The 23,250-nt window shown below is 64.4% G+C and overlaps 2 protein-coding genes across 4 annotated transcripts in view; both read right to left on the minus strand.

Annotated features, from left to right (window-relative positions):
* Window positions 1-1,818: 1,818 nt before the first annotated feature.
* Window positions 1,819-15,852, minus strand: ITGA2B (integrin subunit alpha 2b). The gene is made up of 35 exons (XM_083877848.1): window positions 15,713-15,852; window positions 15,508-15,638; window positions 15,315-15,412; window positions 15,069-15,234; window positions 14,949-14,998; window positions 14,580-14,625; window positions 14,291-14,416; window positions 14,160-14,207; window positions 13,869-13,912; window positions 13,701-13,760; window positions 13,494-13,546; window positions 13,139-13,341; window positions 12,850-13,032; window positions 12,717-12,762; window positions 12,535-12,639; window positions 12,353-12,408; window positions 12,103-12,254; window positions 11,776-11,889; window positions 10,969-11,039; window positions 10,750-10,897; window positions 10,182-10,274; window positions 10,020-10,099; window positions 9,819-9,899; window positions 9,648-9,750; window positions 9,397-9,549; window positions 9,205-9,315; window positions 8,951-9,064; window positions 8,642-8,749; window positions 8,444-8,566; window positions 3,928-4,155; window positions 3,077-3,169; window positions 2,699-2,857; window positions 2,436-2,612; window positions 2,216-2,332; window positions 1,819-1,927 (listed from the first exon to the last, which is right to left on the minus strand). Exons 1-34 carry the CDS (start codon window positions 15,724-15,726, stop codon window positions 2,303-2,305), a joined length of 3,567 nt encoding a protein of 1,188 aa, XP_083733974.1. The 5' UTR covers window positions 15,727-15,852; the 3' UTR covers window positions 1,819-1,927; window positions 2,216-2,302.
* Window positions 15,853-17,338: 1,486 nt separating this feature from the next.
* Window positions 17,339-23,250, minus strand: part of GPATCH8 (G-patch domain containing 8) — a 55,790-nt gene continuing 49,878 nt past the window's right edge. For all 3 annotated transcript variants that reach the window (XM_083877562.1, XM_083877563.1, XM_083877564.1), the window contains one exon: window positions 17,339-23,213. In XM_083877562.1, coding sequence (XP_083733688.1) covers window positions 19,397-23,213 — 3,817 coding nt within the window. In that variant the 3' untranslated portion in view covers window positions 17,339-19,396. The remainder of the gene's footprint in view (window positions 23,214-23,250) is intronic.

The raw sequence follows: 23,250 nt of genomic DNA on the forward strand, positions 1-23,250 counted from the left end.
CCAGCGCCTCCTCCTCGGGGCTGGTCAGGGAGTCTCGGGGGGCGTCGCTGGCGCTGCTGCGCCCGCTGCCCCCCCCTCGCCGCCCCCCGCTGCCCGCTTCCAGCAAGGGGGCCAGAGAGCTGTCCTCGGGGGAGGCCGCGGGCAGGGGGGGCCGAGGCCCCCCGTCCTCCTCCCTGCCTCCGGCGGCCCGGGGAAGGCGGGGAGGGGGCGCGGGGCCGGGACCCCTCTCGCTGCCCTGCAGGTCGATGTAGGAATGCCGAACCTGGGAGGAGCGCCCGTCCAGGGACACGAACCAGGCTCTCGGGGGTCGCGGCCCCCCTAGTTCCAGGAGCTGCTGCCCCGCCAGCGCCTGCAGCTCCCCGTTAAGCTGGGCCACCGCCGACCCGTCCAGCAGCACCGGGATGGCCACCGAGCCACTCACCGGTTGGGGGGCACGAGCCCCGCCCCAATTTTCCCCTTCCTCGAAGGGCTGCCCGGAGGATGGGGGGGGCGGGGGCGCGGCCGTCGCCGCCGTCGAACCGGGTCCCCCATCAGCTTCGGGGGGACCCTCGGGCTCGCCGGGGGCCAGGCGCATGTAGCGGGCGGGAATGAGCAGGGTGGGCATCACCCCCCGGTAAACATCCTCGGTCCCCCCGCCCCGGTCCAGGGGGCCGCACAGGAGCAGGGGCCCGGGGGGCGCCAGCGAGGGCGGGCGCGGGGGGGGCTCAGGCAGCGGGTGCTCGGTCGGCTGCGCCCCGTAACGGGAGAACGAGGGCGAGGGGGGCCGCGGGGGGAAGGCGGGGGGGGCCCGGGGGTGCTCGTCGGGCGGTTGCAGCCCATCCACCGAGCGGGCGGCCCGGAGGCCGAAGGCTTCCCCGGGGCGCCCATAGTCCTCGTGGGCGGGGGGCTGGCGGCGGCGGGGGGCCAGCGTGGCGGCCGGGGGCCGGGGGCCGGCACGGAGCGGGACGGGGGCCGGCGGCTGGAAGAAGTCCGGCCGGGCGGGAGTCAGCTCGCGGGTCGAGGGGGGCAGGCTGGGGGTGGGCAGGTCGGTGTCCCCCCCCGAGGAGGCGGTCTCCAGGTGGCTGCCCCCGCACAGGAGGTCCAGCTGGGACACCGAGGTGGCCTGGTCCCGGCGCGCCGCGTCCAGCGGCCCCGGCAGCGGCAGCTTGCGGTGCTGCGCCCGCGGCTTCAGGCACCGCCGCCTGCGGGGAGACCGGGGCACGTAGGGCCGGGGGTCCCCCTGCTCCTCCCCTCCCTCCCCTGCTGGAAGGAGCTAGAGGAGGGGGCTATAGGGCACCCAGAAGTGCTGGGGAGTGGTGTGTCACACCCCAAATCCAGTTATAGGGCACCCAGGGGTGCTGGGGAGTGGTGTTCCCCGTCCCAAGCCAGCTGTCGGACACCCAGGGGTTCTGGAGATTGGTGTTTGGCTCCCAAATCCAGATGAAGAGCACCCAGAAGTGCCACAGGCTGGTGCCTCCTCCCCATGGCCAACTATAGGGCATTTGGGTAGTGACTCCCCAAAAATGGCTACAGGGTATTCAAGGGTGTGAGGAGGGTGGTGCCCCTTCCCCATAGTCAGGTCTAGGGCACCTGGGGGTGCCATGGGGTGGTGCCCCCCTTCCCAAAGCCAGATATAGAGCAACCAGGGGTACCAGGAGGATGCTGCCCTCTCTCCATAACCAGTTACAGCGTGCCAGGAAATGCTCCCTCCCAGCTATAGGGCACCCAGGGGTTACAGGTGGGTGCTGACTCCCATTCCCACATGGAATGTCGAGTTCTGTTCCCACCCCCCACCACGGTCAGGACGCAGCCGGTGCTGACCTGCAGTAGTAGATGAGGAGGCAGAGGAGGATGAGGACGAGCAGGGCCAGGGCACCCAGGATGGTGAGAAGAAAGATGGTATGGTAGGTGGTGATGTCTGTCACACCCGCTGCCATCGCCACCAGCCCTGGGAACAACAGGGTCAGAGGGGGAGCCCCTCCTAAGAGTATCCTGGGGGGCTGCCCCTAGAGAGCCCTGGGACAGAGGGGCAAAGGGACGCCCCCCCAGAGCACCCCAGGGGCTGCAATGTCACCCCAGCCTCACAAAGCCCTGGGAGCCCCCAGCCCACCAGGAGCACCCCAGGGCGGTCCCAGCCCCCTCAGGCAGCCCTGGGACAGGGGGGTCAAAGAGGAAAGCATTTCAGGGTGCTGCCAAGGGACACAGGCTGGGAGGGCACCCACAGGTGTCACCTTACCTGTGCTGGGGGAGGGCAGAGCTGCTGCCCAATATCCCAGCTGGGAGGAGACGAATGTCCAGTACAGCTGCGGGCCTTCCTTTCGAATCAGCCCCGTCCCGTTACGGACCCACAGCCCTGTGGGGGCACATCGGGCTGTGACCCCCTCAAACTCATCACACCCCCCGCCACCCCCAGCAGGAGCTGTGTCCTCCTCTGCCACCCCCCAGCCAGCACTCACCGCTCTTGGGGTCAAACCTCCAGGCTGGCACACTAGTGGCCACCACAGCAGCGGCGTCGGGGGCCAGGGGGACAGACAGGTGGACGGGGCCGGCCAGCGGCACCTCGGTCCCGTTCCCGGTGAACAGGTGGACACTGACAGCCGCCACCGGCGCCAGCTCCAGCCAGGTGCCATTGGCTGCGGGGACAAGGACGGGGACAGTCCTAAGGGGGGGCCACATGGGGTGTATCCCCCACTCCCCAAGTCCCCTGTTTCCCCCGTACCGCTGCCGTCCTGCTCGGCCCCGAGGAAGGCGGGGAAGGCGCGGGCCAGGCTGGGGCCCGAGGCGGCGGTGAGGGACGCGGCGAGCTGGCTGTAGGTGGAGCTGCGGGGGAGGCGGGCTGCCCGCCGTGGGAACTGCGCCCACGGCTGCCCACGGCCACCTGCGGGGACACGGCGGGTGGCAGCACCTGCGGGGGGGCTGGTGGTGCCACCCAGCTCCAAGCCCATGGCTCAGCTGGGGAACGTAAGGCAGGTGGCAGCACCCGGGGGGGCTGGTGGTGTCACCCACCGACATCCCCACGGTTCAGCCGGGGGCACAGGGTGGGTGGCAGCACCCAAAGGGTCTGGTGGTGTCACCCACTGCCATCCCGGTGTCTCACCTGGGGATCCCAGGAGGATCTGGACCAGGTCCTCGTAGAGGATGAGTGTGGCTGGGCGCTCTGGGAGCAAGTAGAGGCTGATGGAGGCGTAGACTGCAAGGGCAAGAGGGGGTGATGGGGGATCCCAAAATACACACACCTGGACCCCTAAAATACACACACACTCCTCCTGGGCTTAGGGGGAGTGATGGAGAGAGGGGAAAGATGGGGTCTGCAGAGGGGGTGGGGAAGGAGAGACAGCAAGAGGTGAGGTGCTTTTGGGAACAGGGACAGGAGGAACAGGTGGGGGCAGGCAGTGAGCAGGGTGGGGGCACCCCCTCCACAACCCCATCCATGCACTCTCCATTTCTGTCCCTGTATCACCTCACCCCACTACCTCTAATTCCCCCATCCTCCATCCTGTATCCCAGTCCCTGTACCCCCATTCCCACCTGCCCAGTTGAGCGCTTCCATGTGTGCCACTCCCACAAGGTGACCTCTCCCATTGATGCCACCCCCCATTCCCCCCTGCCCTGGGGAAAAGGGCTGGAGTGCATCCCAGGGGGCACCCCCAACTTCCCCTGCCCTGGGATGGGGGGATTTGGTGGCCACCAGGACATGGTTGTCCCCTCCCAAAAGGGCCAGACCCTTCCCAAACACCCTTGTCTAAAGGACCCCTACACTAAAACCCATAGGGGTCTCCCGAAAGGAAGGGACTGAGGACCCCTCAGCAGGGCTCAAGAGCTCCCCAGATAGGAACTGAGGACCTCCAATCAGACCCAGAACCCTCAGGAAGGGATTGGGAATCCCCTACCAGAGCCACCTAGGAAGGCACTGGGTTCCCCCCCAGGTTTGGGGTCCCATTGACTCACGTGGCAGTTTGGTGACGCGCCAGGGGACAGAGGCAGTGACGTATCCACGGCGTGTGGCGGTGACAAGCAGCCAGGAGCCCAGGCGGTAGGGCACGGGCAGCACCCCGGTGCCCGTGTGGTCGGTGGTCCCGGCTGCCAGCGTGCTGCGGGTGCCAAACACGTCCAGGGCCACCTGTGCCAGCGGGGCCAGCGTCCCGCTCTCAAACACCTGCACCCGCAGCAGCACCTCTGTGGGGACACGGGCAGGGACATTGGCGTGGGCACAGGCACGGGCACGGCGCTCCCGGAGCACCACCAGTACAGGGACAGGGTGGGCGGGACACACCTTGGGAGTCACAGCCACCAGCCCAGCGGGCACGGCCACCATCCCAGCAGGGAGTGGGAAACAACCCGGGGGTCACAACACCATCCCAGGGGGTCATGGCCACCATCCCAGGGGATCATGGGCACCATCCTGATGGATGATGGGCACCACACCAACAGGTGGTAGGACCTGTCCTGCTGGGTCATGACCACCATCCCAGGATCCTGGCAGGTGATGGTCACCATCCCAGCAGGTGGTGGGATCTGTCCCAGTGGATCCAGGCAGAATGGTGGGACCCACCCTGACAGATCACAGGCAGCATACCAGAAAGACATAGGCACCATCCTGGTGGGTCATGGCCATCATCCCCATCCCAGTGCCCACCATCCCCAGCAGGTCACAGCCACCACCCAGCTAAGTCACAGGCACCACCCTGGCAGGTCACAGGTGCTCCCCAGCAGGCACTGTCTTGAGGGAGTGTAAGCATCACTGCTGTGCCCACCTTGTGCCCCCTTGAGGGGGTCCTGGCCCGAGGGTGCCGTGCCCACCCGAGTGGGTGCACTCAGTCACGTCACTCTCAACTCCCCCAGCAGAGGCCACCCCCAGATGCTGCTCACACCTGTCCCAAGGTCAGGGGTCTCGCCCCCAGCAGGCCCGGCCAGCAGCAGAGGAAGGAATCCCCCGGCAAGTCCCCGCTGCAGGGCCCGGCTCGAGGGAGGGGGGGACCCTAAACCCCCGTGTGCCCCCGGCCCCCCCGAGCTAGCGCCATCCTGCGCATGATCCGCAGCCCTTGGCAGCGGTCCCGGCTCCGGCGCCGTCACCCAGGCAACGACCTCCTTCATCCCGCCGCCCCGGGGCTCCCGCCCGGCCCCCCGCAGCCCTGGCCCTCCGGAACCCCCCACTCCACCGGGCAGCCCACTCCGACCCGCCCCGGCCCAGATGCGGCCCAGATGTGGCAATGGGCGAGGGAGGGGGGAAATTCGCAGCAGCTGCTCCAGCGATGCACAGGGGTGGGGGAGCGGGTTTCAGGAATGGAGGGGCTGGGGGTGTCCCCCGGCACGGCGGGGACAGCTGGCACCCGCCGGCAGGAATGTCCCCGCGGCCACACGCCGGTCACCCGCAGCTGCCGGGGTGTACAGCTGGCACCAACTGCCACCCCAGTGTCCGCCGGAGAGGGGGGGCATTGTGCCACTCCCAGCGCGGGGGCACAGACATGGCTGTCCCCGTCCCCACTCTCTGTCCCCCCCACCATCACCAAAGGGTCCCCATGGCACGGCCATCGTGAGGCACACGGAGCCCCTCGCTGGCTCCCCAGTGCCTCCCAGTCTGACCCCAGGGTCCCATGAGGCGCAGCGGGGGATGCCAGGCCCTGGGGTGGCAGTGAGGAGCCCTGTCATGTCTGTCACCCCGCGGGGACGGGGATGGGCAAGGGTGACGCCAGCAAGGAGCTGAGCCAGCACAGACAGGATGGGTCAGGGACCTCCTCACCCCACAGCCCCTCTCTCACCCCCGGGCACGCCTCACCCCGGCACAAGGGCTCTGCCAGGAGGGTTTGGGGTGCAGGAGGGGGTCACAGGGAACTGCGGGGACCCCAAGGCCCACCCTGCCTGCCGGATGCACTCCCCACCATCCTGCACCCCCGGGTGCTCCTCAGGACCCCCCTGCACCGTCATGCACCCCCTGACCTGGGACCTCCACCCACCACCAGACACCCTCAGGGTCTGCTCAGGACCCCCACCCACACTCTGCTCTGACCACGATCTCCACCCAACTTCCTTCATCCCCTGGTTTGTGACCCCCACTCACCATCACGAGCCTCTAGCGCTGCACGGGACCCCCTCCCCCCCATCCTGTACCGCAAGGTCTGCGACCACCTCGTACCCCCAGGCTCTGTCCGTGACCCACACCCACCCTACACCCCCTGGCACTACCCAGGCCCCCCACCCATCGCCGTCTGCCCGCCGGTGGCCAGAACCGCCCGGGGAGGGGGAGACAGACGGACAGACGGGGGTGCGGCCGGACAGACAGAGGCGGGAACGGACAACGGGGATGGACGGGGAAATGGACGGGGGGATGTGGGCGCGGTGGGAGGGCGGGTGGGCAAGGATGGGGGTGTCGGAGCGGGGGGGGGCGGGGAGTGTCGGGGCCGGGGGGGCCCGGAGGGGATGGGGGTGTCGTGATCGTGCGGGTTCGGCGCGGGGGGCGGGCGGGGATGGGGGTGTGGGGGCCGGGGGGTGCTGGGGAGTGTCGGGGCGGGGGTCGGGAGGGGGCCGGTGCTGCTGAAGGGGTAACGGAGCCAGGGGATGCCGGGGGGATGTCGGGGCGGGGTTCGGGCGGGGATGGGGGGGCCGGTGCAGGGGTCGATCGGGGGGTGGTGCGCGGGGGGGCGATGGGATTCAAAGGATGCCGGGGGGATGTCGGTGCGGGGCTCGGGCGGGTGTGGGGGAGTGGGGGCGTTGGTCGGGCTAGGGTAGTGCGGGGCAAGGGGTGGGGACCAAGGGATGCCGGAGGGATGTGGGCGCGGGGGTCGGGCGGGGAGGGCGGCGGGGGTGTTGCCGGCGGCGCCCCCCGCCCCGCACACAAAGGCCGCTCTCACCGTGCGCTCCCGGCTCCGCCGCGCCCCGCGCCCGCCGCCCGCCCGCGGCCGCCAGCAGCAGCAGCACCGGCAGCGGCGGCAGCGGCGGCAGGAGGCGGCGGGGCCGCATGGTGGCTCCGCGCCGTTACCCCGCCATGCCCGGCCCGCCCGGCCCGTCCGCCCGCCCGCCGCGGGGACCGGGCTCCACCTGCCGGAGCCGCCGGGCACGGCCGCCCAGTGCCCACCCCCGGAGCGGCACCGCCCCGGCACCGGGACCACCCCCGACACCGCCCCGAGACCCCCGGACCAACCCCCGGCACCGCCCCAGACCTCCGGCACCGCCCCCCACAGTGCCCCGAGACCCGGGCCCCGCCACCGGTACTGCAGCAGGCGCCAGCACCCCTCCCAGGGACCGCTCCGGGACCTAGACGGGGACCCGGTACCGTCACCGGCATCCCGGGACTGACCCTGCTATCGGCAGCGGCATCTCAGGACCCACCCCTGACATCGGCACCGACCCCTGGATCCGTCTCTGACACTGCCTCGGGCACCGGCACTATCCCCGGTACCGATCCCGACCCGCTGTATCCACCCCCGGTACCGCCCCGAGACCAGGACCGGGACCTGGCGCTGCAAGATTCCCTCTGGTACCGGCACCGGCAGTCTTGCACTGCCCCCGGTACCGCACAGGCCTCCCGGGACCCATTCCGGCTCCACTCCAAGCCCCGGGACGGGAACATGGTACCGGCACCGTCATCCCGGGACTGACCCTGTACCGGCACCAGCATCCCAGGACCCTCTCGCAGTACTTCCTTGAGCCTCACTGTCGACGCCCCGGTACCGCAGCGGCATTTTGGGACTGGCCCTTGGCGCTGCCCCGATCCCCCGGTCGCTTCCCTGGGACTGACCCCGGTACCGTGACCCACCCACGGTATCAAGCACCGGCCCCAGTACGGATCCCCCAGCACTGCACCAGCCCCCGGGACTAACCCCGGTACCAACCCCCCCGACTGCCCTCCCGGGGCACCCCACAAGGGCACACGGGGGAGCCCAAAAGCCTCCCTGTCCCCCTGCTTTGCCCTGTCCCCTTCCAGACCCCGCCGGTGCAGGTCCAGGGGGACACAACCACATCCCCATGGGCAGCACTGGAGGGCAGGGCAGGGATTTATTGTCCGGGGGGAGCGGAGTGGGGCTGGGGCCCCATGGGCACTCGGGGGGCTGGGGAACGGGACCTGGGCGGGGGTGGGGCACAGGGGCACCCCGGGGACGCCGCTAGTCCTGGGCACTGCCCGGCTCCGGGGCCTGGCCGGGCTCCTGTGCGTCCCCCTCGGCAGGCGGCCGCGTCCTCTTGAAGAAACCCGTCTGGAAGGGGACACAGTGACAGTAATCCCGCATTATCAACCCCCAGAGATCCCTGTGGCACCACCGCAGGGACCCCATGACACCACTCCTGAGGGATCCCCTGGCACCAGCCTCTGGGGACCCCACAGTGTCACCCACCTGGATTGCACGGTGTCACCCGTGCTGCTGTCCCTCTGTCCCCAGCATTCTGTCCCATGTTTCATGGTCCCTCTGGTGCCAATGAGGCCCCACTCACCAGTCACCAGTGTCCCCAGTATCCCCCTGAGCCCACTCACCTTCCACATGAGGAGGATGAGGAGGGTGAGGAGCAGGAGCCCGGCCAGGACCCCCAGCACCACCCACCACACAGGCACAGCCCCCTCGCCCCCGGAGCTGGCGCGCACCACGCGGGTTTCAGTCTGCAGAGGGACAGGTGGGTGATACCGCTGCCACCACGGCCTGTTCCTGTGTCCCCACACCCACGGTAGCCCTACCTCAGCCTTGCCGGTGGGCAGGACCCGGGGCAGGACGCGGTAGGGCATGGAAGAGGTGTTGAACCACGCTTGTGACTGGATGAGGAACTGCGTCAGGAGGTGCTCTCGCTAGGGACAGATTAGGGGACAATCGGGGGACGCATGGGAACTTGGCATCAGGGCTGCTGGCAGCTAACAGGGCGCCCGTGACCCCACACATGGAATCCCCAGGGTGATCTCTGGGGACGACCGTGCAGGAGGGGACATTGCAGGGATGCCCTGGGGCCACAATGCCACCGCATCCCCTCTGTTCCCAGGAAGGGACAGTACCTGCTGCAGGGTCTCCATCCAGAGCAGGGCATGGACGCTGACCAGAGCCCGCTGGTCCTTGCCCAGGCTGAGCACGTGGCAGGTGATGTCCACGCACGTGGCATTGTCACAGTCCTGAGGGACACGGTGGATGTTGAGGGGCCCCCACGCCAGGGGATACTCCCAGCCCTGTGCCCACCATGGGCTGCAGGTGCCCAGGGTCACCCAAAGGATGCGGCCCCCAGCCTAGCACAGCCCACAGGTCACCCGCTCACCACACGGACGAGGTCCCCCAGCCCGGCTCCCGGGAGCGGCTCCGCCTCCCGGCGCTCCCGCTGATGGCTGCGGTTCCCGGGCGCTGCGGCCGTCGGACGGGGGATCTCCAGCTGGAAGGGGACACAGGGGTGATACGCATCTTCCTGACATGTCCCAGCGCCCGCCGGTGGCAGCGGTCCCGCAGCCCCTACCTGGGCGGGGTTGAGGACGGGGTGGTGGGAGCAGTTCATGCCCCCCTCGGTGCCCAGCTCCAGCAGGTAAAGCAGGACGTGGTCGCCCAGCAGATGGGGGACGGCGAGGCTCAGGGTGACCCCGTTGACGGTGCCGGGACCTTTGTTGTGGAGCTGCGGGAGGACAGTGGGATAATGCCCAGCACAGGGGGTGATGCCGGGGAGGGGGCAGAGGGGACGTCCCCTGAGCACCCGCGGGTGCCGTGTCCTACCTCATAGACGTGCTCCACCTTGATGCCGTAGTCCTCGAGCCGCTGGCTGCCCTCCACCAAGTGCCAGCTCGTGGGCAGCACCATGGTGGCAGGAAGGGAGTTGCTGGTGGGAGAAGGGGGTCAGTGTCCCCCTTTGCTCCCCCATTATCCCCATGTCCCCCAGACCCTCACCCTCGCAGCTCCATCTCTGCCTCTGCCTCCACGGGCACTGTCACCGTCACCGACGCATTGCTGGGACTGGGGCTGTTCTTGCTGTGGGGACACAGCGAGATGAGTTATGAACAGTGAGTTTGGGGACATGCTGAGGACACTGAGCCCAAGGTACCGGTGTCCCAGCAGTGGCTGGGGGACAGGGGGACAGCAGGGTGTCACCTCCGCAGCTGGAGGTGAAAGGTGATGGCGTCCCCTATGTCCTCCAACCCGGACACGCTCAGCTCCATGTCTACGGTGATCTGGGGGACAGCAGAGGAGAGGGGCAGATGGGTGACAGCCCCAGTGGAAGGCAGGCACAGCAGGGACTCCCTGTCCCCTTACCCAGGCCCCCGCTTTCATGGGGTTGCCCAACTCGCAGAGCACCACGTGGGTCCCATTCTCCTTCTTGGGGTTGCAGCTCAGCTTCTCCTGTCCCTGTGGGGTGGGGACATGGGATGGGGACACATCATGCATCCCCCCATGAACCAACCACGCTGGGGACCTGCATGAGCTGAGGGCAGGGCTTGAGCCCCACACCTCAGACACCCCTGAACACCCATCAGCAGTGGGGACCCTGTAGAGAGTGACAGCCACCAAGGGCAGGACATGAACCTCCCATCCCAGGATCCCTGGGCACCCAGCCCCACCAGGCAGCCCCATGGAGGATGACAGAGATTAAGGGCATGGTGTGAGGCTTCCACTTTGGGTCACTCCCTGTGCTGGGCATCCCCTGACATCCATCACCACTGGTGTCACGGAAGGTGACAGCCACCGAGTTTGAGCCCCCTGCCCTGGGCATCTCCCAGCGCCCATCAGCACTGGGCACCCGCAAAGAGAGTGACAACCACCAAGAGCAGAATATGAGCCCCCCCACCCCGGTCACCCCTGTGAGCCCCCACTGGACACCCACCGGGATGGTGCTGCGGGCAGCCTGGTAGTGGGTGCCAGGGGGCAGCTGCACCCTCAGCTCGGCCTCGAAGGCGCCTTCGCCCGCATTGGTGGCGTTGGCACGCAGGGACAGCACAGCCTCCGCACCGATCAGCAGGCGCTGACTGGGCCTGGGGACACGGGGACAGGGCTCAGCACCCCACGGGGACACCAAGCACTCCCTCATCCCCCCGGTGCTCACGTGTCAACAGCCAGGTGGAGGTCGGGGACACAGAGGTTGTCGTCGCCACAGTCCTCCAGGATGATGTGGGTCTGGGAGGGGGACAGGGAGGAGACAGGGGTACCCCCCCATCCAGGGTGAGGTGTGGGAGGGGGAGTCATTGGGGACAGCAGGGCGCACAGAGGGGACATCCCGGGGAGGGATTGGGCTGGTGGGGTGCCAGGGTGGACATCCCAGAGGGAAGATTTGGGACAGGGCAGAGTAGAGACGGGACATTCCAAGGAGAGGGCAGGGATGGAGGGGAGGCTGGTGACAGCTCTGAGATGGAAGAATGGGGATAGCAGAGCGGAAATCCAGGGGGACCATTGGGGACATACCCTGAGACACACCAAAGGGGGAGCAGGGACAGCAGGGGGACATCCTGGGGAGGGATTTGGGATGGCAGAAGGACCAGAGAAGATATTCTCAGGGTTGGGAATAGGGACAGTGCTGGGTACAGAGGGCACATCCAGGGGAGGGGTTGGGGACTGCAGGGTGAGCAGAGGGCAGAACAGGACGGACACGCCAGGGAGTGGCAGGGACAGCGTGGGGACACATAGCAGGGCGAATGAGGGACAGTGGGGGGGTAGGAGCCACACCCCGGTGTAAGCAGGGGACAGTGTGGGGAGACAGAAGTGGTGTCCCAGGGGGATGCTGGGGACACTGGCACAGGCTGGAGACCCTGGAGCTGGGCACACCGAGGCTGGGGGTACCCACATGTGCCCTGGCCCAACTGTGGGGATGAGTCCACCCCGTGTCACCACGGTGACACAGCCATGTCCCCCCTACCTGTGCCTGCACCAGGGTGTCCCCGTAGAGCACCAACCCCGGAGCCTCTGTGGGCAGCGTCAGGGCCACGCTCAGGGCCACCGGGCTCAGCTTGTCCTTGAACTCGGCCTCGTCCTGGGGACACCCACGAGCAGAGCACTCTGGAGGGCATCCCGTGCCCACCCCACCCCAGGGCTCCCATCCCTGTTACCCACCCTCCTGAGAGAGGAAGACACTGTTATCCCCAACCCTGTCCCCGTCTGGGCTGGAGATGCCATATCCCCATTCCCGTCCCCCGCCCTCCGTGGATTGTCCCCGCCCTCTGCCGCGCTGTCCCTGTGCCCGTACCCGCAGGTAGGCGGTGAGGTTGCTGCACACAGGGGGTGTCCCCGGTGCCACCACCAGCTGCTCCTGCCAGGACGATTGGTGTCCCTGCAGCAGCAGGACCCTCCGCGACGGCCGGGGCTTCAGCCGGTCCAGCTGCAGCTCAGCCTCCAGCTCTAGTGGGGAACAGGAAGGTGGCACTGGTGACACCCGCGGTGACATCCCAGCGGTGCCCGTGTGACAGCGGTGCCCCTAGGGTGACGCTGGCACTCACGGATGCTCTGAGGGATGTGCTGGCCCGTCACGCTGACACAAAACACCACGTGGAAGCTGCGGGGGACAACACCAACAGGTGCTCAGAGACCTGTCCTGTGCCCACGGTGGTGCCCCATGGTCCCCACAGTGATGTCCCCATAGTGTCCCCACGGCAGTGTCCCCACGGTAGTGCCCCCTCACCAGCTGACACGGACACTGGAGTCGGGCAGGACACAGTCCAGGGTCTCGGGGTTCAGCCCATCAGGGACACGCAGCTGGGTCTGGGCCACCACCACGGATAGTCCCCTGGGACACGGGGACATTGCTGAGGTGCCAGGACACCCAACAGAGACCCCCGGGCCGCGGCAGGGACGGGCACTCACTGGTACACGGCCACCTTGTCTGCCCCGTAAGCCCCCACGAGCAGATCTGCAGGGACAAGCAGAGGGTCGGTGCCGGGGTGGTGACACAGGGGTGGCAGGGCGGTGGCGGGGCGGTGTCGTGCCAGGGCTGTACCCGCGTAGCCGTTGCCGTCCAGGTCGGTGGCACCACGAAGCGCGAAGCCGAAGGCGGCGGGGCCGGAGAAGGGGCTGTTGAGGCACTGGGTGGGCACCGGCACCAGCCCCTCGCTCTGCCCGCGGAAGATGAAGACCTGCCCGCTGCCACTGTCACCACCCTGCGGGGCGCCCACGGCCACGTCTGGGGACAGATGGGACATGAGCACCCACCGTCGCTCTTCTGCCACAGTTTCCCCAAGGCGCGGCACCGGGGAAACATCCTCGTCCCGACCGCGCCGCGCTATTACCGCCGAAGCCGTCCTTGTCCAGGTCCCCGAGGCTGGTGATGGCGGCGGCGAAGCGGCCGTAGGGGTGGGTGCCCGTCAGGGTCTGGGGGGGCCCGGCGAGGCGTCCTCGCCCCAGGTAGAGGTAGAGGCGCCCCAGTTCGCTGCGCTGCCCGTCGGAGCGCCGGGCCATGTACAGGGGTGCACCCACCAGCAGGTCGTCCCTCCTGTGCCCGGCGCGGGGTCAGGGTCAGGGTCAGGGTCCGCAGGTTTGGGGGCTGGGGGTACCCAGCGGTGTGCCAGGGACGGGGCAGCACCCCTGGGTGTCCCCATGGAGGAGGGGGGGGGGGGGGAGGGACACGACTGTCCCTGCTCTCACCCGTCCCCATCGACATCGGCCACTGACACCGTGTGCCCGAAGTACGAAGCCACCTGGAAAGGGTCCGAGTAGAGGGTGGCACAGGGGGTGCCAGGGGTGCAGTTGCGGGCAGGCTGGGGGAGCAGGGGGCTGCTGAGGTGCTATGGGAGGGGGGCAGGAGTGGTGTGGAGCACCGGGGGTGCTGGGAGTGGCACAAGGCGTGGGTACCTGCTCGCTGGCGATGCCCCGCAGCCAGCGCAGGGTGTCCCCCGCAGTGAAGATCTCCACCTGCCCAGGGCAGTGTCAGACGCCAGGCCCAGCCCGGGGTGACACATGGTGGTGTCCCCTCGTGTCCCCTCTGCCAGGCACCGGCACCAGGCACTCAGCAGCACTCACCTCGCCCCTCGTGTTGCTCTTGTTGGGGACTCCCACCACGTACTCTGTGAGGGATGAAATCCCTGAGTGCCCCCACTGGGACATTGAGGGGGGCACGGGGATATCCTCAGCATTGGAGTGGGCACAGGGACACCCCTGGTGCGACATGGGGGCATGAGGGCACAGAGATGGATGGGACCCCTGTCCTGGCACAACCTGTCCACTCCCCTCGGGAAGGGAAACAAGGTCACCCTGGAGCCCTGGGGTGCCCCATGCCCATCAACCCCTGTTCCCTACACCCCCCAGCCCTACCTTTGGTTATGGGGTTGCCATCAAACTCGCCCACAGCCACCGAGTACCCTGCAGGGAAATGGGCACTGGTGACCCCGGGGTATCCCAGCAGGAGCTGGCAGTGGGGCAGGGTGGCTGTGCTCGTTGCTCACCCCGGTACCCGTCCTCGTAATCCCCGAATACCGGCTCCGTGGGGCGCCCGGGGGTCCCCAGCCACAGCAGGGGCTTGCCGAGGAAGCGGCTGAGGATCTTGTCCAGCTCTACCGAGTACACGAGCCCTGGGGAACATCATGGCGGGGAACACCAGCGCTGATGGGGCACACGCTGCCACACTCCCTGGGCTGCCAGTGCCACTGTGGGTGGCACTTATGGGGTACCCCACCCAGAGGGAGCACCCTGGGAGTACCAGCCGAGGTGGCAACGTCGGCAGGAAGGACTCACCTGAGAAGTAGTACCCACCGGGGGCACCCAGCACCAGCGTACCGTCCTGCGGGAGGAGCTGGATCAGCACCACCCCGGGGCACCCTGGCATCCCCCCAAAGCATCCTCACTCAAGTATCCCCCACCCCAGTGTTTCCCGTCCTGGCATTCCCACCTCAGCATCCCCCCCACTCCTAGGACCTCTCCTCCCGGAATTCCCACTCCAGCATCCCCCATCTCAGCATCCTTCAGCATCCCAACATCCCCGCCGTGACACAGGCACCGTCCCGGCCACATCCTCTGCATCTCTATCAGCACCCCATGGGCGCCGCCCCTGGATCCCCCCAAGGTGCCCCCCGAGTCCCTCAAGCCGCTCAAGTCCGCTCTCACCGGGGTGACAGCGGCGCTGAACCCGATCTCGCAGTAGCGCTTGTCGTGCACTGAGGGCACAGGGCAGGGTCAGACGGACGCGGGGTTGGGGGCACCCCCCGCCCCCCGGTCCCCCCTCACCGTAGTTTGTCTGGCGGTAGGTGCTGGCCATGGTCTGGTCGCGGCAGGGCGAATACCACACGGCGCTCCGCCGGCCCGGGCTCCGCACGAAGCAGGTGCCCGTCGGGGTGCGGAACGCCTCCTGCTGCCCCTCCATCGCGTTCCAGTGCTGCAGCGGGGCACAGACCTGGGCACGGCGATGGGACAGGCTGGGTGCCCACCCCGCCGCCACCCAAGGCGGCCCACATTCCACCCAGATGCACCCACCAGCAGTTTGCCGTCCCAGCTGGTGACGGACGCTCCCAGCCACTGGTGCGACTTGTAGACGTGGAACTCCAAGGTGCCCTGGATCTCGCTCTCGTCCCCTGGGGGAGCGGGAGAGGAGGAATGTGCGGAGCTGGCACACTCCCCCCCCCCCGCCCCCCCCGTGCCCACCCCTCGCGCCACGGCGCTCACGCACCCTCAGTGTCGATGGGGAGAGGGTGGCAGGGAGTCTTGTCGTGGGGCCAGGAGCAGAGGAAGACGGCGCCGGGCTGAGCCACGCCGGGCTGGGAGGTGTTGGCACGGGGGGCCCCCACCGCCACGCTGGGCCTGGGGGGCAGAGCAGGTGTGAAGGTCGGCGGGCGTGTGCCGTGCCCGACCCCGACACCCCGGTGCCTCCCTACCTTCCCTCGTTCATATGGAAATCCAGGGCGAAACCGAAATAGCTGCCGGGGGGTCCCTCGTAGATGATGGGGGGTTCCTGGAGAAGCCCCAGCGTGGGGGCCAGGCGCAGCCCCCCGAGGAGCAGCAGCACCCGCAGCAGCCCCATCGTCACCCCAAACTGTGGCCACAGCCCCCCGTGCCGGGGCGTCCCTGGCTTATCTCGGGGGACGCAGCTGGAGACGGGGCCAGCAGGAACAGGGCACACAGGAAGGGCCCCCCCGGACCCACATCCCCTCCTACAGGAAGCCAGAGAGGTGCGGGGGAGAAGGATGCGGCCGGAGCAGGGCGGGGGACAGGAGGTGGCAGTGCCACCGGGTGCCACGGTGACAGGGTGGGGGGACACGGCCACAGCAGCTTGAGTCTATTACCCGCCGGGGCCGCAGCCAGGCCGCCGCACGATGCCAGTCTCGGGGTGGCTATTTCGGGATGTCCATCTTGGGGTGGCTATTTCGGGGTGCAGGCAGTCCCTACCAGCGGAAATGTGGCGAGGACAGCAGGGCACAGAACCCGTCCATCGCCCCCGATATCCCCTCCGCAGCCGGATGGAGCTGATAGCACCGAGCCCGCCCGCGCTGGGCATTACCCCTACAGTGTCCCCTTTGGGGCAGGGACACCACAAAACCCTGCCAGGGGAGAGGCAGCACCAGCGCTGTGCAGAGCAATGGCTCCGGCAAGGGAGTGGGGGCAGGGTGAGGGCAGCCCACAGCCAAGTGAGCAAGGTGTGTCCTCGTCCCTGTCCCCGCAGCCAGCAGGCCTGTGGTAGCTGCGGGGGCCCAGCCCTGCCCGGACAGCGGCGCCAGCCCCTGAACCCACCCACAGAATTAATTTAAACTCAGTTAAGGACCCTCAGCCTGCCCGAGATCTCCGGGGGCTCCTCGTGCCAACCAAGCGTCGGTGGCCGGGAGAAGCAGCGGAGCATCTCCTGGGAGCGCCAGCCCGTGTGAAACGGGGCTTTTCTCCTTTCCACCCCCGAAGCTGCAGGTGGGAAGCAGGACCAGGGAGTCGGGGCATTTAAGGGGGGCACAGGGGGTCCCCACAGAGACAAACAGCACCTTGGCCCGTGACGGGGGACACAGTCCGCGGAGCGGGGGCTGCTCCAGCCCTTCGGAACAGCTGCAGTTGGAAGAGAGCGGGATTTGCCCGCCCAAAGCCGTGGCAGAGCTCCGAGTGGTGGGAAGGGTTTAGCGGAGTCCGGATCAGCTCCGTGTCCCGGGAGAGGAGGACATCGGACTCAGGCGCAGCTGCTCCTCCTCGGGAGGTCTCGTCCCCAGCTGGCATCAGCATCTGAACCCAGCTGGAGCCCACACCAGACTCCTCAGGGCAATTAAAATTCTTTCTTCTGTCCAATTACCTAATTTCCTGTTTCTTTCACCTCTTCTGCACCATCCCTCATAAGCCACCTCCTCCCAGGGCCACCGCCAGGGCAGGGCAGGTGGGACCCTGGACCCCGACCCTGCTGGCATGCAGGAGCGTGGATTTTTTTCCTTTCATCAAACCAGGGCTTTTGTTAGGAAAGGAGAGGGTGGTGTTCTATACGGCAGTTCTCCACCACCACACACCATCACATCTTTTTCTTCCACAAATCATTGGTTTATTAGAAAGGTTTTCTTCCCTCATTTTACAGCATATATATATATATTTATATATATATCTTATGTGACAAAGTTAAATACAGTCTGTTTATGCTCGTTAAGTAATGACAGGTTAATTATTTTAGCGCTATCCTTAAGTCCAAAACCAATCCCTGCCCACAGCGTGATGGGGCTGGGGCACAGATAGGCCCTACAAAGCTCAGCTCTGACAGTAACACTGAATTGTTCGGTATTTACAGGAAATTTGAGTCCCTTTTTTGTGACTGCTGTCACTCTGACCTGCTCCAATTTCTCTTTTACATGGCGAGGGAGGTCAGGGGGTTTTGCTCCTTTGACTTTGCCTGGTCTCATGCTGCACTTCAGGAGGGGACAGGGATGTTACTACATCACCACACTGCTCTGAATTCCTTCTCTCCAGTGGTGGTGGCCCAAGGGCTGTGACACCTGCAATGCCCCGTGAGTGGGGACAGCAGCAGCTCACCCCCATACTGGGGGGGGGAAGCTCCCACGGGCCGTGTCACCTGAGCCAGGTGATGCAGGGAGAACTGGGAAATCCCTTATGGACCAAATTGAGGTGACCTTGTGTGTGGGATGGGAACAGTCCCAAGGCTCCTCCTACACCAGCACAGTCCACACCTTACTGCTTCCAACGGGGGGAGGGGGGAAGGAAAAGAAAAAGAAAAAAGGCCCTCCATACTCTGGGAGCACCCTGAATTCCTGCTGCTCCCCAGGCTGCTCTAGTGCCCATTCCTATGGCAGGGAGGAATGCAGCATTACCTGCCAGAGCCACTGCTACTCCCACACCCCTCACCTTGCCCAAGTCTCAACTGTTGATCTTTTTTTCTTCTGCAAAATTCTAAATGAAGATTTTTTTTTTGTTTGTTTTTACATTTTATAGTACATAAAAACTTCAAAAATACATGAGCTTGATAAAATATACATGCTTAGCTGTTCTGCATCTAGCTGAAACTATAAATTGAACCTTTACAAGTGTCTTGGGTCACCTACAGCAAACATATTTACACAGAAGCCACCAGAACAAGTACCACTAAGAACTGGCTGTAAAAAATATTATTGCGATATACTACAAATGTAACCTTTGATAGGAGCTACAAAAAGCAGCATCTTTGTTTACAGAGTTCAGTGCAATTCTTTACATTAAAAAAAAAAAAATCCTATAAATTAATAAGGAAACCATCAGTGTTACAGAGGAAAGAACACGCTTTACATCCCAGCCGCGCTCCCCCATCCTCTGTATTGCTTCAATTCCTAACAGGATTTTCCTTCTCTCTCCCATCCCAGTGCCTCTTTCCCAACAGCACAGAAGATAGAACTCAGAGCGATTTCCCCCCTCGTTTCAGGAGAAGAGTGGTCAAAGCTCAGGCTGGAATCCCAACCCCTGACCCGAGAACCCCTCTCCAGTCTGGGATATCCAGGCATGGTCCCGGCGCGGGAGAACGCAGATGCAGGATAGAGAAGGACAGGAACTCTGGACACACACAGAGAGCTCCTCCTCCTCTTTACAGTAAGCTTTTACTTCCACCTTTACTGCTCACACCAAGAAAAACCCACGTGTGCAGTGACAGAGGCCAGGAACCTCCTGCAATGCCAGTACCCCCACAGCCGACAGCTCCTGATGTTCCATTGCTGATTACAAGCCGGATTCAATCATGCTATTTTAATTAGATGACCTCATTAAAAGGATTTTTAGAGATCCTATTAGTGTGTACGAAACCTCATTTATCATATACAAGGTTGGCAAAAGGAAGATGACCAAGTGTGAGAATTCAGGGGGAAAAAAAGCCTTTCCAAGTGTCTCGCTGTTCTAAAGGTGAAATGGTTCTTCCAGAGTGGTGCTGCTGTGTGCACGGAGGAGTTGGAGCGAGACATCCCTGGGATACAGCCAACAGCCCAGCCCTCGCGCCTCTGGCTTCTTTGGCTGCTCAAGAGTGAAAGGAAATGCTCAGGCCTCACTTGCCCGCTGGCTCAACTCCAACCCCTTCCCAAAACGCCAAATATTCTCCTTCCTCCGAGGTTCCTTCATTTTGTCCTTCATGTGCCATGGCTGGGTGGATGCTGCAAGTCCTGTCCTGAGAAAATGGGGTGCAGCAGGGGGTGGAGGTGCAGGGCTGTGGCAGCAGCAGCAGCTGCGGGCCTTGGAGCCAGGAGGGTCGGGTAGAGAGCGTGAGGGACAGGGTGGAAGGTGAAGGGGCCCGGGTGGATGGCAGACGCTGGAATGATGTGGATAGGGTGGCTGGCCAGGAACGTGGCGGGGTGCCCTGGAATAATGGAGTGGGTCAGGTGGGACAAGGAAATGGGTGTCAGGTGTGGCTGGGGGATGTGGTGGACCTGAGCAAGGGGCTGCGGGTGCGGGTGGGGGTGGATGCCGATGGCGGCGGCAGCGGCAGCGGCGTGGTGCTGCAGGATGGCGTGCTGCACCGTCGTGATGGACGTGGCCGACGCTGCCGCTGGCTGCTGGATGTGGATGGGCTGGAGAGCGGGTGTGGCCGGTGCCAGGGCAGCTGAGGCGGGGAAGGCCTTGACTTGCTTGGCCAGCAGCTGCTGCTGGATGTGCTGCTGGGCAGCCTGCTGCAGCTTGCTGTACTTCTCCATCTCCTCGGGGGTGAAGGTGATGGGCTGGCTCTCCAGTGGGGCTAGAGAGGAATCTTCTCCCCCCTCCCGATCCCCTTCTATGCTCGGCTCCCCACTCTGAGGCACGTAGCCAGGAAAGTGCTCAACATCTGGAACTAAGGGCATCATACTGGTTTCCACTGGGACCGGTTGGTTGCCCCCATCCATAGGCTCCAGCCCGTCACCATCACTCGGATCTGAGAGGAAGTTGTGTGGCATGACCAGATCTCTGGAGCCAAAGCACTCAGGGAGTGCCGGTGCATCCAGGGGAAGGGACTGCATCTCCACGGAGGCTTCATCATGTTTCTGCTCATCCAGAGGTTTGTCCTGAATTACCATCACCACATCTTCCAGGAGAGACTGGCTGGCCAGCTGACCCTCCTCCATGCCTTGGGAACCGTCCTCACCATCTGACAACTCTTGCTCCTCACCCCTCTCCAAGCCAGACTCCTCGTACCTTTTGGAGTTTGGTTTCCGAATGGTTGGCAATTTCCCAATTAAGGGCAGAACTGGTTTGTTGCCTAAGGAAGGAGGGAGCTTGGGGCCAAAGTAGCCCTGGGGAGGATCTTTGAGCTTTATGCCCACCTTGTTTGCCCCTGACAGCACCTCATCAGTGACACAGGGCTTCTTCTCAACCTTCCTGGACTGCACCTTTTCCAGGAGCAGCTTTGCAGTGACAGAGTTCCTCTCCTCAGGACTGCAGTCCCCTTCCGAGGCCCGTCCCGTGCCAGAGCTGCTGCTGTTCTGGGACAGGGAGCCAGACCCTTTCAGATCCTCTCCTTTGCCATCCTCCTTCTTCAGCAGCGACCCCTCACCTCGGCCTGTCCGGAAATAGTGAGGAGACTGGGAGCGATATATCTTGGACCTGATGAAGTCTCTTCTGCCAGACCTTCGCTCCTCGGGGCTCTCATGGCCCCGTGAGCCCTTCCTTGACAGGGACCTCTGCGAGTGGCTGCGGGTGCTGCGGCTGCGGTCCCGGCTGTAGCTGCGGCTGCGCTTCCAGCTGCGGCCTGTCATGCTGCGGCTCCTCCTCTTGCTCCGACTGCGGCTGCAGCTGCTGCTATGGCTCCTGCCCCGGCTCCTGGATCTTGACCTGCCTCGAGGGTGGGTTCGGCTCCTGCTCCGACTCCTGGATCTGCTCCTGCTCGAACTGTAGTCATCTTCCGATGAGGAGTATTTGCGCCGCTTTGAGCGGTGGTTTGAGCTGTTGTAGTCAGAGTCGTCCTCCGAGTCCTGGGAGCGCTTGGAGTGGCAGCGGGAGTGGTCGCTGTAGTCGCTGTAGCTGTCATCCGAGTAGCTCCTGTGGCGGCTGTAGCGGCTGTGCTCCGAGGATGCGTCCGAGCTGGTGGAGTAGGACCTCTGCGAGGAGTGCCTGCGGCCTGAGCGGGAGCGGCTGCGGGAGTGCTCGCTGCCCGAGTCGTAGTCGTCGCTGTACTGGGACGGGGACTTCTGGTGGCAGTGCTTGCCGGGGGAGCCCTCATCGCTGTCGTAGTCGCCGCTGCTCTGCCGGCTCCGGCGGCTGCTCCGGGCCTGGGACGGCCCCGGGCAGCGCCTCCTCACACCAGGCACCTGTTGCAGCTCAGCCTTGTGTCTTTTGCTGCCGTGCTCCTGGCAGGAGTTACCCCCGTCCTCTTTTTTACCACTGCTTCCCTCCTCAGCAGACAGGGATTTCCTCTGTGACTCCTGGGAGCATCGCTTTTTCTTCTGGAAACGGCTGCAGTCTTCAGATGGTTCAGGTTTCAGTGCCCGGTCTGACTCTGTTGAAAGAGAAGATTTACCTTTTTTGTGCCTGTGCCTTTTCCGTTTCTTGGGTTTCTCTTCCCCCAGCTCAGCTTTCCGGGCCTTCTCCTCAGCTTCCTCCTTGTGTTTGCGTTTGTGTCTGCTGGACTTTTTGTGCTTCTTTTTCTTTTTGTGTTTATGGGACCTTCCAGATTTACTCTTACCTGTTACACTCTTACTGCTGTCCTCCCCCTCTCCCTTACTGATGTTTCCCAGACCAGACTCCTGCTTGCTCTGGGATTTGTTTTCCATTTTTTGAGCAGAACTGTTCCCTACACTTTCAGTCTCCTTGGTTTTGCTCACCTCACCAGGTTCTGTGCTCTGAGTGTTGTCTTTACAAAGCCCCCCTGGATCCTTGGACTTCTCTGTCCCCTTCCCTTTTGCATCCTTGTTACGGGAGAGCTTGAAGTCGAAGTACAGGGGGTTGCAGCTGTAGGACACAGAGGGCTCAGCTTTGGTGAAGATGAGCAGCTCTGAAGGCCACTGCAGTGTCGTGCTCTCGTCCTTACTCAGAACAGGGAAAAAAGGTCCCGTGGGGTGCTTTGGTCCCTCAGAGCCATCTCTGCAGCCTGAGGCAGGAGGAGGAGCAGTGTCTGGCTCCGGGAGATTGCTCTCTAGAAGGTGCTTGCTCTCCTGTGTATTTTCATTCTCTGGGATGTCTTTTCGTTCTGTTTTGCCCTGCTGAGCTGCACTTTCAGTAGTACTCTGCTCCTTCTGCTGTGCTGTGCTCTCAGCAGCCTTTTCTGTGTTCTTGCTGGGTTTGGGTTTGGGGGAACTCCCCTTTTTCACTTCGGGCGCGTTTTTTTTGTTCATGTTTTCTGCTTCCGTTTGCTCAGTAGCCTTCATGAAAAGCAGGAATTGAAAGTTTGGCTTTACTTTACAGTGGGCTGGGGGGATGTAGTGGTAATATTCTGGTTCCACGGCTGTTGGTCCATCTTCTCGCCTCATCTTCTTCAGTTTGGATAAGGTGCTGGCCAGAGCCCCGCTGTCCTTGTCATGCTGGTCATCGTCCTCTGCCTTGCCATCAGAATTATTGGTGCCTTCACCCTCCCCAGACTTGTGCAGGCTGCCAGCCTCTGAGGACCCCTTCTCATCACCTTTTGCCCCGTCTGCAGAATTTGACTCGTCCACATGGTCCTTGAAAACAGAAGCGATGGTCTCCAGCTTCACTGGGGTCTTCTTGGCAAAGGAAAAGGACACCCCGATCTTCTGCAGAGGAGTTCCCAGAGAGCTCTTAATGCCAAAGCTGATGGCCTGTGCCCCCTGGGCAGGTGTCTGGCCTGGCATCACAGTGCCTTGTCCAGTGTTCAGGAAGCCTCTGTCCGTGGTCATCTCTGTGCCCTGGCCAGAGCTCGTCTGGATGAAGGAGCCACTGTTGGCTGCGGAATCATCATCATCTCCACCTTCCTCATCCACAGCCACCGTGGTGGTCCTGAACATGGGCCCACTTCCAGGAGCACTGCAACAGGGGAGAGAGAAAACACAGCTGACTGGTG

Source organism: Zosterops lateralis (assembly GCF_965231275.1).
Source record: "Zosterops lateralis genome assembly, chromosome: 24".
Lineage (NCBI taxonomy): Eukaryota > Metazoa > Chordata > Aves > Passeriformes > Zosteropidae > Zosterops > Zosterops lateralis.